This window comes from Callorhinchus milii, unplaced genomic scaffold (assembly GCF_018977255.1).
Source record: "Callorhinchus milii isolate IMCB2004 unplaced genomic scaffold, IMCB_Cmil_1.0 Scaffold1, whole genome shotgun sequence".
Lineage (NCBI taxonomy): Eukaryota > Metazoa > Chordata > Chondrichthyes > Chimaeriformes > Callorhinchidae > Callorhinchus > Callorhinchus milii.
This window is the reverse complement of record NW_024704742.1, coordinates 100219190-100238846: the sequence shown is the minus strand read 5'-3', so window position 1 is coordinate 100238846 and position 19657 is coordinate 100219190. Positions and strand designations below refer to the sequence as shown.

The 19657-nt window shown below is 44.6% G+C and overlaps 1 protein-coding gene across 9 annotated transcripts in view; it reads left to right on the top strand.

The window, feature by feature from the left end:
• The window catches only part of LOC103182354 (casein kinase I), a 165958-nt gene that overhangs the window by 11976 nt on the left and 134325 nt on the right, over positions 1–19657 (top strand). For 8 of the 9 annotated variants that reach the window (XM_007899347.2, XM_007899345.2, XM_007899349.2 and 5 more), the window contains exons 1-2: positions 279–308; positions 9315–9736. In XM_007899347.2, coding sequence (XP_007897538.1) covers positions 9580–9736 — 157 coding nt within the window. In that variant the 5' untranslated portion in view covers positions 279–308; positions 9315–9579. Of the gene's footprint in view, positions 1–278; positions 309–9314; positions 9737–19657 lie in introns of those variants that run through there. The other variant, XM_042333787.1, reaches the window with a different exon arrangement.

The window sequence follows — 19657 nt, the reverse complement described above, 5'->3', positions numbered from 1 at the left end:
CGGCGCTCAGTGCCCTGCCCTGCACTGCCGCGCCCGCCTCCCACACCAGCTCCCTCCTCCATCACCTCCCTCCCTCTCTCTCTCTCCGTGAACGGCCAGGGCTGCTCGTTCGCCCACAGCGCCCTCCCTCCCTCCCTGCCTGCCTCCCTCCCTGCCAGTCTGCCTGCCTCCCTCCCTCCCTGCCAGTCTCTCTCCCTCCCTCCCTCCCTCCCTGCCAGTCTGTCTCACTGCCTCCCTCCCTCCCTCACTCACTCATTCACTTGTATGTTCTTCAACGAGCAGCAGCAGCAGTCGGTGAGATCACTCAGGTCTGTGGGCCATTCAGCTTCTCCTCGTCTGCACACGCTCAGGCTGGGCGTTGGGTTTCACAGCCACATGTCCGGGAAACTGGTTAGAATAATAAACCCCAAAACCACCCCTTCTCCCCCCTCTCTCTCCCTCTTTTTTCTTCCCTCTCTCCCTCCCCCTCTCCCTCCCCGTCTGGTTGCACTCTGGTTACAGTGTGTGTGTGTGGGGGTGTTGTGGGGTGTGTGTGTGTGTGGGGGGGTGTTGGGTGTGTCTGGGGTGTTGTGGGGAGTGATGTGGGGTGTGTGTGGGGGGTGTTGTGTGTGTGGGTGTTGTGGGTTGTGTGTGTGGGGGGGTGTTGTGGTGTGGGGGTTGTGTGTGGGTGGTGTGTGTGTGGGGGGTGTTGGGTGTGTGTGGGGGGGTGTTGGGTGTGTGTGGGGGGTGTTGGGTGTGTGTGTGGGGTGTTGGGTGTGTGTGGGTGGGGGGGGGTGTGTGTGTGGGTGGGGGGGGTGTCTGTGTGGGTTTTGGGGGGGGTGTTGGGTGTGTGTGGGGTGGGGTGTGGGGGTTGTGTGTGGGGTGGGGGGGGAGGTTGCAGTTTGTGTAAGGAATTTGGGAGCAGATTATATATCTGTGTCCCAGTTGAATCCCAGGCTTTAGTCGTGGGAGAGGAGGAGGAGGAGGAGAAGGTTATTGAATTGATTTTGTCCTGACACCCGAGTTGGGAGCCAGTCGAGCCTCGGTGGCAGTTTGGGAGAAAATATTCTGATTTTCTCAAGTTGCAATGCCTCTAAGTCTGAACAACAAATGCCGGGAACTTATTCAAAACCCTGGCAACGTAGAACTTTTTTTTCCTCCTTTTTTTCTTTCAAAATAAATGTGTGGTTCCCCCCCCCCCACCCAACAACAACAGCAACAAACAAAAATGGGTTACATTTGGTTATCCGCTTCCTTGTCTGTTGACATGACCGTGTTAATTAAAGGGGGCTGTTGAGGGGTAATGTGCAGTTTATACGTGTTTGTGTTGTAATTATTCTGATTTTTTTTTGTGTGGGTCTCTGTCATGTCTGAAGCCGGAGATGTCGTATTAATGCAAAGATAAGGCGCTGGTTCTTCCCCAGATATCGGTCTCTCTATCTATTCTATCTTTCTCTCTGTTCTATCGCGCTCTCTCTGTTCTATCTTTCCCTCCATCTATGCTGTCCATCTATCTGTTGACTTAGTGGCTGTGAATCTGCTCCGACTGTGCAGTGCTTCCTTCCTTTCAGCTGATTTTTTTTTGCTGTAACGTTGCCCACGGCGAAGGTACGACTATAGTTAACGCTCCGCTCACAGAACGAGTGACCTCGTCTCCAGATGATTCGGTTTTACTGTGCCATGACGCTACCCTTTCTCGATTGCAACACGATGTGGCTCGAGCCTGTGATTTTTGTAATCTTTATAAATCAACCGAAAAAAAAATTAATAAGCGATGCGATTGAGTGCATTTGGTTGGAAGGATATTGCAGTGCAGATTTTGCTGCACGTTACAGGATTGCATAGTGTAACGTGAGTCCTTTAGCAAGGACTGGCTAAAAATGCCCTTTTCTGTCATTCGCTTGGTTTGATGTAATGGATGTATTGTCTTTGCTTGAAAGTTGCTCTAGAACTGGCTTCCCAACACAAGTCCTCTTGAGTTGTGAAAGTATAGAGCTGCACACATATGGAAGGAAGCCTCACCAGCTGTGAAATATGATTTATGCTATTCAACAAGTGAGTTGCTGGTAAGTTAGGTCTGTCTGGCACATGGAACACAAACCCATTTTGTGAACGACAGTGGAACATTCTTTTTCAATCACAGATGATATGAAGACTAACTGATAGTTGCAAGTGTTTAGGAGCCAGAAATCCGATCGACGGATTCAGATGATGTTATAAACTGAGGAAGATTTACTGACATGTTATCACTCCCATGTATTGATTATTTTTTATAAAATACGCTGTAGTTTTTCTGGAGGCCTGTTTTATTTTGTAAACCTTTTGTGCTTTAGATAATAATAATAATCCTTGCATTTGATTATAGCGCCTTATCACGTCTTCGAGACGTCTCAGAGAGCTTCACAGACTATACTGTAAAGTGAATTGATTGTATATCTTGTGAGCGAAATGCAGAAGCAGCAGTGTGGCACAAACAGTCATGGATTGAAGTGACCAATTTATTTTTTTTGAAGGAATTATTACCCCGGAAAAGCAATCTGCCAATTGACTAACAACCGGGTTCCTACTTACTGCTAGGTAAACAGACGTGTGGAGTAAGGAAATTTGACCAACATTTCGCCCTGTCTGGAATCGAGCCCGGTCTCGCTTGCAAGGCGAGTGCTCTAACTACTGAGCTACAGGACTCTACATAGATATACAACAAATGTTAGCTTTAGTTTTTACGTTTGTTATATCTTGTCATTCATTTTTTTTCAAGAACCTTTATTCTGTGGAGCCTTACTCTTTTGGAAAACTGTGGCTTTCTTCTTAGGATAAAGTTTATTTTCTGATGTGATCCCATGACAGTTGTTGAGCTCAGTGTAGAGTTGAGTGTATGTTATGCATTTACAATAACAATTATATTACAATGCATGTTGTAGCTTAATTACTTGCAACCAGGATAGTACATTGGTGTGAGAGAGGGTAATAATATTATATTGCGTTATATTGCATCTTTGAGACATCTCAAAGCACTTCACAGAATATACTGTAAAGTGAATTGACTGTATATTTTTGTGGGCAAACGTAATTTAAAAGGCTCATGTGGATCTTGTGATAATTTGTAGGATTTCAGGAGCCTAATGCATGACTATTTCAGAAATCATCCAAGGCAATAAGAGAGAAGGGGGGGGGGGGGGGAGGAGAACGGGGGACGACGATGGTGAAGGAGGGGGAGACACAACGGGACAACATTAGGATTGTCACTGGGAGAGGGAGGCAGTTAGAAGAAACGTATTTTTGCAGAGAGCGTGTCAGAATACAGGCTGTGTCAACATTTAAAAGGGACATGGATAGACATTTGAAAGGGAAAAATATTTGAAGGACAAATACGGAATGGGGAAAGAGCAAGGAAGAGTCGAGCTCTCCAGTGGATGAACAAGAGGCAGCTTTTGTCTCAGCGGGCTGAATGACCTTGCTGTCATTTTTATAGCATTAATAATTGATCTTCAACAATTGATCTTCAGCCTGTCCATTGTACACTGCACAATCCAGCCGATTACAGGAAATACCATGAGCAGTGTGTTATTTTGGTTCATATATTTGTGCACTTATGTTTCGTGATTTTGCATTTTTTAAAACAAATGAGATCCAAGGGTGCTGTAACAGTATAGTGTCCATACCAAAACAATAATGTTGGTCATTTTCAATCCACGACTGTTTGTGGGACACTGCTGTGCACAATTGGCTGCTGCGTTTCGCCCACAAATATACAGTCAATTTACTTTACTGTATATTCTGTGAAGCGCTTTGAGACGTCTAGAAGACGTGAAAAGCTATATCAAATGCAAGGATTATTATTTGAGAACTAAGGTTCTATCATTTTCCACAGTTATGCTGTTTTGAGTGCTCAGCATCTGGTTTTGCTTCAATTAGTTCATTCAGCAAGTAATCAAATTGAGGGCAATTCAAAAATATCTTGCTACTTTAGTGACTTGTCATGGAGTTACAGTTAACATCTCTCATTTCTGTGTGAGTGGGAGAGTTGTTAATGTCACTTATTTACTCTCCTCCCCACTTTTTTTCTTCCAGACTTTATACAGTTTCCCCAGTGTGAAGCTGAGGAAGTGACAAGCTCCTGAGTTAATGAGAATGGCCCAGATCTTACCATCCATCTTTGTAGGAATGGTGGCAGCAAGAAACTCTGGAGAATACTTGTTTGTGTTTACCACCTATTGCCCCGTGTGTTTGAGCCAAGATGCTGTCCTATCTAAGCAAACTGTTCTAAACTTGGCTATTGGTAAATATCTTGTGTTTAGGGCCTTAAAAGGCGCTCCACACCCCACCTCCCCCACCATTTGTCTGTGCCTTTTTGGGGTGAGGAGAGTTGCAGAGGTTAAAGATCCCACTGCGCTACTGGTAAGAGACGGGTTACATGCCTGGTGCGCTGGTTGCCAATCTTCCCCACCCCCAAAACCAGATGAAAGGGACGTTCACCTTGTGGATGTTTACAGTGGGCTAAATTGTGGCAGTGGTCACCTGCGATAATTCAACAGTCGACAGGAAGTTTGTGGGTCACTTTGGGGCTGTCTTAAGTGCTCTGAGATGAAGGGTGCTTTATAAAGCCAAGTTATAGCTGATACTCAAACACAGTGCTGGGGGTGTGTTGCATTGTAGGAGGTGCTGTCCTTTGGATAAGACGTCAAAACGAGGTCTCGTGAGCCTATTCAGGTGGGCGTTAAAGATCCCATGCACTATTTGAAAAAAGGAGGGAGTTTCTCCCGGTGTCCTGACCAACAAATCCCCCAACTAAATTTGGTTACTCACTGCATGTAATGTTTGTGGGACATTACTGTGGGCAAACTGTCGCATTTCACCCACAAAATATACACTTTACAGTGTATTACAGTGTATCCTGTGAAGCGCTTTGAAATGTCTTGAAGTCATGAGGCAGTATATTAAATGCAATGATTAATATTATTAATGACAATTTTGGGCTGGGCTGTTACACAACAGTTTTCAATTGTGTGCTAAATAAAGGTGAAATGGGCTGGTTGTATTGCAACATGTAAAGGCATATATAACTTTCAGATTGGACGGAAGATTGTAACAAAAAATCAATGTGATCTTTTATCAATGATAAAATATCAATATTTAATGACCTATTGGGTGCATGTATGTGTAGGTACTTTTAACTTAACTTCGCATTGAGGCTTACACTCGTAATGAATCCTTTCATTCTGGCACTTCCCTGCCTCTCCAATCTCCTCACTCCCCAATCCACCAACGGCGCGGCGCCTCTGCTCGACTGGCACCGGCCTCCTGCTCATCCCTCGCACCCTCTGCCCTACCATCGAAGGTCGCGCTTTCAGCCACTATGCCCTGAAATTCTGGAACGCTCTCCCTCAATCCCTCTGCCTTGCTCTTCTCTCCCCATTTTCAAGTCCATTTTCCAGCGCCTTGGGACGTCCTCCCGATGTGAAAGATGTTATACAAATGTAATCTTCTTGTTGTTGTTGAAAACTTTCTTCTTTGACCATGCTTATGGCCACCTCCCTCCCCCCGGCTCGGAGTCAGGCTCCACCACTGCTAAGCGCTCTGAGACGCTACCCTGTATGGAGGACGCTATATAAGTGCAAGTTGTTGTTGTTATTGTACACTCTTGGTTTTTGTTCAGGCTTTTTCTAATACATTTATTTTAAGGAACATAGAAATGGGAATAGGCCATTAGGCCTTTTGAGACTTCTCAAACATTATGTTGATGGCAACTCTAATTCCATTTCCCTTAATCCCTTTACTTACCAAGTCAAGTGTCTGGATCACTCTTTTTTGAATGAACCAATTGGCTATAGACTTGTGACCCTGTTCTTTCTTTACCCAGGGTTTCCCCGTCTTTCCTGAGGGTGTTCATTCATACTGAGGGAGGATTCATTGGGTGTTCTAGTCCTTTGCTTCCTCTCTCAAGTGGTCTTGTCAACCGGTGTGTGAGCTACAACAATGACCACAGGCTTTTTCATCAGCTTTTTCATCTTTCAAGTATTGTCAGTGGTAGCCTTATAATCTGTAAACTGGCCATTTTTAGCCCGCTGGAAGTCAGAGTGGAGACTTGTGGATCATTGGGCTGCTGCCAGTGTCACGTCCTGTGCTCCGGCCAACGCACATATGTGCAATGAATCGGGTCCACACACTATTTTATCATTCTCCAAGTTCAGGAACACAGATAATTTTGAGCATCAGTATCTATCACTATTAGTAAATCTGTGTACAGTTGTAATTGAACCTGTATGTTTATTGGCTCAGTAAAACACTAGAAAGGGCATTGAGCATATTTCTCCAAAGTGCCTGTATATCTCCAAATGCACAGATTAGGTGGGTCAGGTGTGTGCGTGTGTGCCTGCGTCTTTGGAGATGTTAGCTGCATGTCTTCTCCTATTGATCATCTACTTAGCACTTCCACAGACCCGGACTCAGTTTTAGCAATTTTGAGGCCTTTTTTGTGTTTAATTTTTCCATCTGCTCCAGGTGTTCAATATAGTAGCTGATTGTCAATACTCACTGGTTCTCTGCACAATACAGAAACCAGACCTATCGAAATCTCCAGTCTATATTTGGAAATGAGGGATATCTTAAATCACTGGTAGTCAAGAGAATTCCAGCTCTTCTGCTACATATCAAGAGAAGATGGCGTAGAACCGTAGTTGGAAGCGTTAGCATGTTTACAAAACCAACAACTTGCGTTTATAATTATACCCTTTATGCGGGTAGTATCTCGGAGCACTTAACAGTGGCGCGGCCTGAAGCTGAGCTCGGCAGAGAGGAGAGGCATCACTGGATCATTGTCCAAGAGGAGGCTCTTCAGGGCTGGCAAGGAGGGGGCAAGGCAAAGGGAGTGAAGCAGAGAGTTGAGATTTTAATGGCTGAAAGCACGGCCACCGATCGAGTAGAAAGCCAAAGCCAGCTGATATTTTTTACCATGACATCAACATTCAATATAATATTGATGATTATACAATCAGTACAATCTCTTGTATTGATGCAATATTCTATTGATATGTACAATTAATATTGGTCTTAATTGTATAGAATTTGGGGGGGAAGATAGAAAGGAGAAATACTTGATAATAGGGAGTGAGGCTGTTTCTTTTTTCCCCTCAATAATATTTTCACAAGTTTCCAGACTGTTGCACCAGGAACAAATAAGGAATACATGGCATATTGTTTTATTAGTCATATATAAATCGGCCCAGTTTAATACTGTAGTGAGTCTCCCGGTGAAGCTCCAGTTACTGGAATCTCAATTAAAAATGACCATTGTGGTTCGCTACCTGTGGTACTGCAGAGTATAGCATTTCCACAAAGAACTTTAGCTATTTTTTCAGTGGATTGTGCTCTTAAATGTCCCTTTTAATCTCATCAAAAATCATGCTATTGAAATGGCCTAGTATTTGGGGGGAAAAGTGTAAACTGTTAGAAAAAAATTCTGTTAGTGGGCACTTGCTATTGTCCTACTTAATCTTGAGATGAATATCCATATTTAGCACAAAAAGTTCCAACAGCATAGCCATCCTTTTCCCCTCCACCCATAATTAGTTATGCACTGTATGTTCTGTGTGTTCTCTTTTCACCGGATGGATCCCATATAAGATATTTAACTTTTTCTTGGGGGTGAGGTGTGGGTCTTGGAGCCATTAGAATGTGCTAAGTGTTTTGCATTGTTGGAAATTGATTTATAATCTTGTGAAATGTTTTGCAGTTTTTTTTTTGCATGTTCAGAGGTGGTTGCTTCTTGGTGGTGCATTTGTAATGCAGCGAGAAAACTTTACCATCTGGAGACCTAGGTTTGAATGTAGTCCAGAGAAGAAGATAAAGGCTCTCCTTTGTATGATGCCTACGGTGGATGATGGGCAAATCAAGTTCAGTCTATTCTTTAGTAGACTTGAATTTATGGCACTTTAATGGAAGAAGATATGTGGAGCCTGATTTGGTCGTCCCAAGTTCTGAAAGGTCCACCAATTGATATTGTGAAGGAAGGGAAAGGCTTGTGTTTCAGGGAAGGGTTCTTGCCCTGCTGTACATGGGATGCTTTGCTGTTGCAATGTACAAGGGGTTCGTGTGAGATTAAATCCAAAATTTATTGGGGAGGCGTGGGTGTTGCTAATCTGAATTGTGAAGGAGGTGGCGGGAGTTGTTGCAAACACAAATCGGAGGGATGGGCACTTGCTATTTATAACGGGAGCCCACCCCTCCAATTTGTATGTTTGTGCTGTGTTGTCCAGAAAGCATTAATGAGGCGTTTTTGCTTATTACAAGCATCCATTTTTTAATTTTCTGTCTTCTGGTTTCGATTGAAAGCAGTCAATGTGTGGGTGATGTGTATTTGCCGTGGTTACCCAAAATTTATAGTTTAAAATTAAAATGCGCTGATTTTTCCAATTTTTTCTCCTGAAGGCTGGTGACTCAGAGCAGGATGAGAGAGGATGTGATTCAGTGGGATTGCTATTGCTTTGATATCTTCCTCAAAGTGATATTTCTTTATATGAGAGTCTTGATCATTCGATGTTTGGCAGCCCGTTCATAATGGGGGGGGGGGGGGGGGGGGGCGGGAGGGGCACTTTGCCTTGGGATAACTGAAAAACAATAGGAAGAAGAAACTGTGGCATCCTCTACCTCCCCTACCATAATGGGGGCACTAGGGTTTATGGTCATGTCATTGGTGTGGCCAGTTGAGATTGGCTGACTGGACAGGGATCAAAGTTTGAACCTCCTGATCTGTATTCCACTATAGCAAACAATGCACTGTATTTACTCACTGACCCATCAGAGGAGCCTCTATTAATATTTTCCATACTGGACTGTTAGTCTTATTCAGGATACATTCATGAGAGATTGTAATTTGTGGATTTTACACTGGATGCTTAGTGCAACAAATTTGAAAGAGCAATGATTATATTAATCAATGGATATCATTATCCAATTTAGAACCTCCATTTGTCTTTAAGATGAATAAGTGATTGGTTCACACTTTGTGGAGAATAGTTTGTTTATCCTTCTTCAATGCTTTGCCGAAATCACTAGTTACTCGTATTGTACAACTAGGTATTCTTACTGAACACGAACATGTGGAATGCTTTGCTCTCCATGAGGCCAAGTTGACTGACTTGTTAGCTTTGACCTGTGACAAATTCATTAAGTCTCTTTCTGAGCTCTTGTGAGTGGTGAATCGTACTCTACGTGCTGTTGGTAAAGGTTTTGTACAACATCGGCATGCCCCCACAGTAAATACATTTGACTTGCGCGTTCAGAGCCCAATATGCCGGCTGTGAGTTGTTTTAACGGACTTTTTTTTTCTTTTTTAGAACTTCGTCAATTGAAGGCACGTAACGTGGTTCGACCAGCTTGTACAAATGGTGGTGTTTGTTCATTATTGTTGTCGCTACCGAAGAAGCTTTTACGAATGGGATGAAACAAATGTTTTTTGAAAACTCTGCTAAACGCCTGTGACTCAACAACTGTAGCTGCTGTGCTGAATTTGCTCCAGATAATGCTTCCGCTCTGGAACTATACGGTCTGAAACTGAACAACCGCGTATACACAGAGAATTGCCACAAGCAGGGACTCATTATGGAGAAAACGAAAGATAAAGACAAAATAGAGGAAAGGTCCAGAGTGCCAAGGAGCGGTGGACGAAGTGCCCACAATTCTGGCGTTTTAATGGTTGGACCCAACTTCAGAGTTGGGAAAAAGATAGGGTGTGGAAATTTTGGAGAACTTAGATTAGGTAAGACACATTTATACTTTGGTGACAATGTTTTCTGAGATGGTCGTTTTCCGAGCTGCTCTCTTTCCGAGATGCTTCCAAAGAAAATGCGTTTATATTCGTTGAAGTTGTAAAATCACTTATATTTGTAGCTTTTCAGATCTTCTGAAGACTTTCACATTCCTTTAACATATTGGAATTGCAATTGAGGCTCAGCTGGTTGTGAAACAATTAAAGCTGCCCAAAACAATTGGGTTTCCCATTTTCTAGCGTCTGAATTTTTAACATAAAGCAGGCCTGTGTTGACTAAGCATAGAGGTGAGGTCTGAAAAGATGAGCGAAATAGGCTCAGGTCTTGTTTTTGGTCAGGGGAGGGTGATCCTTTGAGATTACGGCTATGCATATTGTTGGTGTAATAGAGGGATTTTGTGCATAGGATTCTATTTCTTCCTAATAATAATCCTTGCTTTTTATATAGCACCTTGTCACCTTGTTGAGACGGCTCAAATGGGCACCGAATGCCACTAAAAATTCTAATTTCAAAAATACTTTTACTATTGGTGCAACCTTTTCATGGCTGATTGCTTAAATGCTTTGTTTTTTTGCAATTATTTCCCCCTCTTTCAAATTAGCAGAAATTATTAAAATCTTGAGACAGTTTTGATGGTGACTTTAACATCTTCGATTAAAACTTTAAAAGTGATGGTGTGTGACATCAAGAGAGCTGCCGAAATACTTAGATTACTCTGGGGTGAGAAAGACATGACAATATGTGAATATTCAGTTTTCAGTTTCCCAGTGAAGTGGTTTGTGAGTGCTTTTTTTTAAGTTGAGAAATAAAGGGACTGGAATCGGATAATTCTCCCTTTTAAATCTAGCATTTGATTGCATTTCTGGCATCTGGGACAGTATATTTTCAGTACATTTTATATTTCTTGCAATGCTTTGTGTGAAGAAATGTTTCCTGGTTTCACTGATTGCATTTAACTGGCTTGACTTTAATTTTACGATTATGTTCCGTCATTCAGGGTATCCCCACTCAAAGGAATTGTCACTCTGTCTACCATGTCAATTCCCTTTATTATTTTAAATTCATCAGGCAGTTAAGTCCCTTCATCCCAAGTAACAATTTGGTCACTCATGCCAGTATATCCTTCCTAAACTGCGCCAACTAAATTGAGCATTTTAAATGAAGTTGGATTTGTAGTCTGTATGGCTGCAGTAGTATTTCCTTGTTTTTAAAATCTAGACCTCGTGTCAAAACCCATAACTCCTTTCGACAATTAGATTTCTTTCAGTAAAGTGCTTTTAACAACTGAACGCCAGCAGCCCCGAAAACACTTGCTTCATTTATCCCCATTCCCAGTGCTTCATTCGTAAAGTATTCCCATCTGCCATTCCTATATTTAAAGTTCAAAATCACACATACTTTGCTACGTTTGATTCCATTTCCCATTGTCGCCAACCACTCATTTAATCTATTTATCTCTGAATTTTCCTGCTCTCTAATTTCAGCTGAGTGTCATTTACAGTAACTTGGCATATAGTAACGTAGTAGTGGTTTCAGTTAGAAGTTCACTGTTCGTGTATCCATGTTCCTAAAAGATCCCTTTGTCACATCTATCGCTTTTTTTATAACCTTTCAATTTCCGAGAGCTTATCTAGTTTATTTCTGAAGAAATTCTCATAGTTGTTTCACCACTTGTGCTGGTAGCTTTTTCCTCTTCCAATTGCCTATCCCCTTTTACCAAAACACAATCCTGCTCGTCTGTCGTCTACTCCTATATCCACAGTTCATTAATATACAGAATAAAAAGCTCAGCATTCCCTGTGGGAGAGCACTGGTCATTGTCAAGTCAATCAGAAAATATCTCTTACCTTACAAACAATTTCCTATCCACGTCACTAGGATTTGATTGAAAAATTGAAAGTGAGAGAGACTGCTTGCGTTGATTTGTAATTGGCAACAAGAGAGTATAAATTGAAGGTTGTTACCAGACGGGAAAAAAAATTGTAAGAAATGTTTTTATGAAGACATTGTTATAATATGGTTATCGAGGCTAAGGCCACAGTAGCATTTAAGAGGGAAATGTATCAAAACTCGAGGAAAAGTTGTAATAACAACAACAGATTGTATTTATGTAGCACCTTTCACGTCGGGAAGACGTCCCTGTTATATTAAACAGAATGGGGATAGCGCAGGGGAATGGCATAAGAGTTGAAGACTCCATTGGATAAGTAGCAACAACATAGATTTGATGGGCTGAATCCTTTGGCACGATAAACTTTCTGATTCTGTGAATTTTAATTTTAGTTCACAATACAAATTTACATTTATACTTCATGTCAGTAGGACAATGTGGCACCTTGTCAATAATAATCCATTTCAAATGTATTCTAAAACTCTATGTAATTTACATCCATAGATCCTCAATCCTAGTGCTTATGAAAGTTTTATCTCTTTGGTGGTTGGACATGACCTACTTTTCAAAAACCATGCCGAGTTTCCCATATTTACCAAAGTGCTACATTTCTCTTTCCCTAACTCACTGGCCTTGGTTTATTCCTTCCTCACTTCTTAAGTAACGGCGTTGCGTTTGCTACCTTCCAATCCATGGGCAGTACTTCCAAATCCAGAGAGCATTGAGAGATTAATACATTTTCTATATATTTATTTCAGGGGTGTAATTTGATAATCCACTAACCTGTTTGTTGAATAGATTCCACTATTTGTCAGTTTATCGGCCAACTTACAATTTTTTAGTGTACGTCAATTCCTTCCTCGGCTCTTCAAATTTGCCCTTATTAAGTTCAAAGGCTTAGATTATGAACCTACTTTTTCCCTTTCAAGTCTGATGTTGAATTTAATCTTACGGTCTCTATTCCCAAGGTGCTCTCTTACCACCAGATTGCTAACTATTTCTGGTTTACTCATTACAGAATTAAGTATCAGCTGCTCCCCTGCTGATTTGAGGACCTACTGTTTTAGAGAAATATCCTGAACTCAGTTCAGTATATATGTTTCCTTCTCTACTTCAGGTGTCATTCTTCTCCCAATCTATGTGCAATTTAAGCTCTCGTGATTACGTTTTCTTCTTCCAACCTTCTTTGGTTTGCATTTAAATGCAGTCCTCCAAGTTTTGAGGTCAGGTGTTTTGCAAAATACTCCACCATCGTATTGTATCCTTTCCCGTTGATTAGTTCTCCTCTCCCCCTTCTTTTAAACATTCCCCAGACCTTCCATGAATTCTATACTCTGGTAAAGTCTATTTAGCTCTAATCTTACATGGGATACAGCCAGATCTCTGCAACTTGATTTGCCCTTGTCATCCCACAATTAGCTGCGTGCTTCTTGTAAACACTATGGATGATACAGTTTTGAAAGAATCTTGAAATGCAGAATTTCAAGATTTGTTTGGCCAAATTTGCTGATAAACATGATGAGAAACATTGCCGTGTCTATAGGTTAGAGCATGTTTGACATTCAGTTCCACACTGATATTAGAATATTACAGAAAATCCTGAGTAATTTACATTTTGAACTAAAAACTGACTTAAAAATATCCGAATAGTACAGTTTGTTGTTGTACATTCTAAATGGGTTGAAGGTTTAACCTGATATTTGGAGCCAGATATAGTTTACAAGGTTCTCTTCTGTGGTTTGATAGTTGCTCGGTTACTTGATGTTAATCAGTTACCAATATTGTGCTTTTGTATGCTTCCTTTTTCTACTGATTTAGTCGGCATAGGCTTTCTTTTTTGTTCGCTAGGACATGTAACATTCTGAGTTCCCTAGCATGTTCAAGATCTTAGAATGATTCATTTTGTGAATTTGCGTGCTTTTGTCAGGGTTTCCTTTATAACCTGGTACGTAGTGTGTTTTGGAGTGTCACTCCATCTATTTCTTTTTCTCCTTCTGAGTGGCATACAGGTGTATGTTATGTCGTTACACCAGTTTTGCTCCATGCAGCCCCCTGAATGTTGCATTTTTGAGAAGGTGCAATGTGTAAACTATTGATAATATGCAAAACAATGAAACCGTATTATAAAACCATATTCTGAGGGAGGGCTGGAGAATGCCAAGGGTTTGTTGATCCATGCCAGGAACCACCAACTTGGAGCTGCCCTCCTAAGGCTGGTCAACAGACTTCTCTCAGAGGCACATATTCTGTGTTCCAGCATGCAATTGTGGTTCCAATAATAATCCTTGCATTTGATATAATGCCTTATCACTTCTTCAAGACGTCTCAATGCGCTTCACAGAATATACTGTAAAGTGAATTGACTGCATCTTGTGGGCGAAATGAGGCAGCCAACTGCGCCCAGCAGTATCCCACAAACAGATGTGGATTAAAGTGACCAATTTATTATTATTATTTTTTTGAAGGAATTATTACCCTTGAAAAAGTGTTCCGCCAATCGACTAACAACTGGGTTCCTACTTATGGCTAGGTAAACCGAGGAGTGTGGAGGAAGGAAACTTGCCCAACATTTATGTGTGTATCCACACGCAGATAGAGATTGAGAACTGCCGAGGAATCTCACTGATTTCAATGGCTCTTAAAGTGGTGCTGTGTATGAATAGTCACTGCATTTGGATGCATTGGCGACTTGTGGTTTAATCAAAAAGGAACAAGGATTCCGTTCCCATGAGGGGTCTGTGGGGCAGGTTGTAGCTCTATATTAGTTCACAGAATATTGTGTTAAGACTCTATGGAAACTCATTTACTTTGCATTCATAGATTTCAACAACCCTGACCTAGTGCCTCATGATGAAGCTTGAAGCCATGAGAATACGTGGACAAATTTGGGATTTTATTCAAAATGTGTATTCCAACTCCAAGATCCGTATAAGAGTTGACATTTAACTCATGGAGCTTATCCCTCTTGAAAGGAAGTAGGTAGCAGTCACTTGGGGCTATTATTCTTCCCACTTGGCTCCTGATAGTCTTTCAAGCAAAACAACAACAAAATTACATTTGTATAGCGCCTTTCACGTCGGGAGGACGTCTGAAGGTGCTGGACAGTCAGTGTTTTGGACCCCAGTTGGGGGTTGGGATTGGGGAGGGTGAAGGGCATGGGGTGAAGCAGGGTGATCAAAAGCACGGTTGAAGAGGAGGGTCTTGAGATGGATCTTGAAGGAGGCAAGGGAGGGGCGAGGTGCAGGGACTGCAGGATGGAGTTCCCAAGGGTGGGGGCAGAGTGGCAGAATGGTGGGGTGGGTGAGGTGGGGGATGTGAAGCAGGCTGAGGCCGCTAAGTGGAAGGAGTGGGGGTTAGAAGGTGAGGATCGGGATCTTGAACTGTATCCTCTGAGTGAGTCGGGCAAGGATGGGGTGATAGGGTCACGAAGCCTGGTGCGGGAGAGGTCATGGGCTGCAGAGTTCTGGATGATCTGCAGCCTATGGAGGGAGGAGTTAGGGAGGCTGACAAGCAATGAGTTTGCATAGTCAATGTTATGAATGCGTGTATTAGGGCTTCGGCGGCCTGCGGTGTGAGAAAATGGCGGAGCCGGGCGATGTTGCAGAGGTGGGCGAAGGCAGATCGGTTCCGGACTGGCTTAGCAAGGTGGAGTGTGCATCCATGGATGGTGATGCTGTCAGCCCCTGAGGTGAGGAGGCGCTGACAGGAGCAAATCAGGAGGGCCTCAGTCTTGTCGATGTTCAGCTGAAGAAGGTTAGCTCTCATCCAGGACTTCATGTCTGACAGACATTCTGTCAGGACAGCAGTGGTCCTGGAGTCGAGGGTGGAGGCAGAGAGGTACAGTTGGATGTTGTCTGCATACATGTGGAAGTTGACCCCATGTCTGCAGATGATATCACCAAGAGGGAGCATATAGATATTGAAGAGGAAGGGACCAAGGACAGAACCCTGAGGAACACCGCACAAGATGGTGCGGGGGCTAGAGGAGAAACCGTTTGTGGAGATGAAGTGGAGGTGGTGTGAGAGGCACGATCTGAACCATTCACGAACAGGACTGTGAAGGCTGAGGTGAGAGGAGAGGCGGTGGATGAGGATAGAGTGGTAAACGGTGTCGAGGTCAAGGAGGACGAAGAGGCAGAGGGAGCCCTGGTCGCAGATGGACAGAAAGTCATTTGTCACTTTGACCAGGGGGTTTTTCTATGCTGTGGGTAGTATGGAAACCTGATTGGAGGGGTTCGTGAAGGAAGTGGCGGGAGTGGAAGGAGTGAAGCTGGGAAGCAACGATTCATTCCAGGACCGTGGAGAGGAAAGCGAGGTTGGAAATGGGGGCGGTAGTTTGAGAGTAAAGATGGGTCCAGGGAGGATTTTTTAAGCATAACAGTGATGACGGCGTTTTTTAAAGGGGTGCGAACGGTACCAGTTTACAGGGAGAGATTTATGAGGTCTGTGAGTAGAGGTGCAAGGAAGTGGAGCTGGGAGGTAAGGAGAGGGGTGTCTCGGATGTCACTATTACCGACAAGGCCATCTCTGACCACTACTTCATCTCCTTCACCACCTCCACCCCCCTCCCCACCTCCACCAGACCCACCACCATCTTCTACCGCCCTTGGATGAAGTTTCCCCCACAATCCCTAACCGATGCCTTGGAGTCCTCTGAACTCCTCTCCCTCTGGCCTTCAACCCTCACCGAACCCTCTTCTCCTCTCTCCCTCCTCCACAATACCCTCTCCTCCACACTCGATACTCTTGCCCCCATCACTTCCCGCACTGTCTCCTACTCCCGCTCCTCCCCCTGGTACACCACCCACCTCCGCTCACTGAAAAGCCAGGTGCGGGCCGCTGAACGCACCTGTGTCAAATCTGGCCTAATGGTCCACCGACAAATCTGGCTGGACCTCCTCAAAATTTACCGCTCCACTCTAGCCTCGGCCAAGTCGTCCTTCTACTCCAGGATAATCCTGGAGGCGAAGAACAACCCCAGGCTACTGTTTTCCACCACAACCCGACTCCTCCGTCCCCCCCGCCAACCCTCCCTTGATGCGTCGCAGCTATCAAGCTACCGGCCCATCTCCAACCTCCCCTTTCTCTCCAAGGTCTTGGAAAGAGTTGTCGCCTCCCAACTGCGCTCTTTCCTTTCCACCCATTCTCTTTTCGAACCCCTTCAGTCAGGTTTCCGTGCTGCCCATAGCACAGAAACTGCCCTGGTCAAGGTCACCAATGATATCCTGACCATCTGTGACCAGGGCTCCCTCTGTCTCCTCGTCCTCCTCGACCTATCGGCAGCATTCGATACGGTCGACCACGCTATCCTACTCCACCGCTTGTCCTCCCACCTCAACCTTCAAGGCACTGTCCTTGAATGGTTTAGGTCGTACCTTTCTCACCGTCTTCACTTTGTCTCGACGAATGGCTTCTCCTCCACCCCCCGTACTGTCTCATGTGGTGTCCCTCAGGGCTCTGTCCTCGGTCCCCTCCTCTTCACCCTCTATATGCTCCCCCTCGGTGACATCATCCGCAGACATGGGTTAACTTCCACATGTATGCGGATGACACCCAACTCTACCTTTCCTCCTCTACTCTCAACTCCACGACCACCGATGTCCTGACAGCTGCCTGTCCGACATCGAGTCCTGGACGAGAGACAACTTTCTTCAGCTCAACGTGCGAAAAACCGAGGCCCTCCTGATTGGCTCACGTCAGCGCCTCCGCACCTCAGGCGCTGACACCATCAGCATCCAAGGCTGCACTCTCCACCTCTCAAAGCCAGTCAGGAACCTCGGCGTTTTGTTCGACCCTGAGCTGTCCTTTCTCCCTCACATCCGCACCACAACTGGCACCGCCTTCCATCACCTCCGGAACATCGCCAGATTACGGCACTACCTCACCCCTCACGCTGCTGAAACCCTGGTTCACGCCTTTGTCACCTCAAGGCTGGACTATGGGAACTCTCTCCTCGCCGGCCTTCCCGCCACCTCCCTCCACAAGCTGCAGGTCATTCAGAACTCTGCAGCTCGTGTACTGTCCCGCACCAGGCTTCGGGACCACATCACTCCCACCCTCGCTCGCCTCCACTGGCTCCCCATCCCCCAGAGGATTGATTTCAAGATCCTCATCCTCACCTACAAGGCCATTCACGGCCTTGCTCCCTCCTACCTCTCCAACCTACTATCCCCCTACCTACCTGCCCGTACCCTCCGTTCCTCTGGCTCCGGTCTGCTCCACGTCCCCCGCCCCAACCGCCCTACCATCGGTGGTCGGGCCTTCAGCCTCTCAGCCCCAGGCTCTGGAACTCCATCCCCCAGTGCCTTCGCCGCTTCCTCCCTTTCCTCCTTCAAGGCCGGTCTCAAAACCTTTCTCTTTGACCGAGCCTTCAGCTCCCCTCTCGACTCTCTTCCCCTCCTCGCTCCCTCCCTTCCCTCCCCTCACCCTGACCATTTCCCCCCTCCTCTCTCCCTCCCTTCCCTCCCCTCACCCTGACCATTTCCCCCCTGCTCGGGTCATGACCCAACTGTGCAGTGCCTTGGGACGTCCTCCTGACGTGAAAGGCGCTCTATAAATGGAATCTTGTTGTTGTTGTTGTTGTAAGGATGGGGTCGAGGGTGCAGGTGGTCGGTTTCATGCGGTTTATAGTGGTGATGGGAAAGGAATGGGAGACAGGTTCGAAGGGGTGGAGGGAGGGATGGGTAAGGGCTAGGGTGAGATGGGGAGGGAGTAGTAGACGGAAGGGCTGAGGCAGCTGATGGGTAGTTTGAGAGCAGGAATGGGTCTAGGGAGGGGTTTTTAAGGATAGGAGTGATGATGACTATTTTTAAAGGGGTGGGAACAGTGTCAGTGGGCAGTGGACAAAAGCCCCAATTACTAGACAAGCAGTGGGAAGCTTGCCAGACAGCGATATCAATGGCAAGTTATGCACTTTTATCTGGTTAAACTCCCAAAAGTAGCCCAACATGCAGTCTGAGAACTCCAAGTCTTGGCTTTTGCCAACCTGCACCTAATACTCCCTGGAATTAGGTAAGCAGATGTGTCCTCCGAGGAACTTGAATTACATAATGACATGCTAGGCTTAAATCCTGTAACCCTGTTGGAAGTGAACGACTTGGCTCTTATCTTATGTTTGCAGATGTGAAGAGGAATTATGCAGTATTTGGTTGGATGCCAATTTTGTCCTATTTGTATGGTAGATTTGACTCTTTTTTTCTTCTGGGCTACGACATGGTATCTTACCCAAATGGCTGTTGATGTTTGAGAGTTGCCTGTACATACAGTCAGGTAATTGGACCATGGGAGTGATCCGCCCGAAGCTGATCCGGTCGTTGCTTAACATCCGCTGGGGCAAGTTTGGCGCCCCACCTGCTGCCCCAGCTGAGGTCACCTAATTGTTTTTAAAGTATACTTCAAGTCGCCTCGCCTGCACTTTCTCATCAAAGTTTGTGCTTCAAATATTGGATGGTGTAAAGAAAGCACTGTGCAGTGTTCCCAATGCCCCAATGCTCACCAATAAGATGTTGAAGATCTGAACCCACAGAGAGCAGGTCTGAGATGAGGCTATGTCTGAGGTACAGTAGGAAGTGTTGAGTCCTGGTCACCAACATTAGAAGGGAGAAACTTGTTTCAACTGTTTTGAAACAAGCAAAACATCCAACCTGCAGATTAGCCAAATCATTTTTCTTTCTTCTCCCCCGCCACCAATTTAGATTCATCTGCAAGTGTCAATACTTTTTTTGTTTTGATTTTCCAGTTCAATTTATTGTGATCCCTCCTGGATTAGTGTTTAGTGAAACTCATTGGTGTTTTAAATTCTGTAACCCTGAGAAAATTGGAAGTGAATAGGTCGGCACATGTTTGACTCTTGGTATTAGCAGTTGCAGAGGAGGAAATGAACAATGGGATGTGGGGAAGTGTTGGCTACGCGGTGGAACAAACCCTTTCATGTAGCTTTATGTTACATTTGGGAAGCGGCTCTGTTTAGGCCTATTGTTCACAACCCCTTGTGCTTTTGCCTGCAAATTTGGTTGTGGAT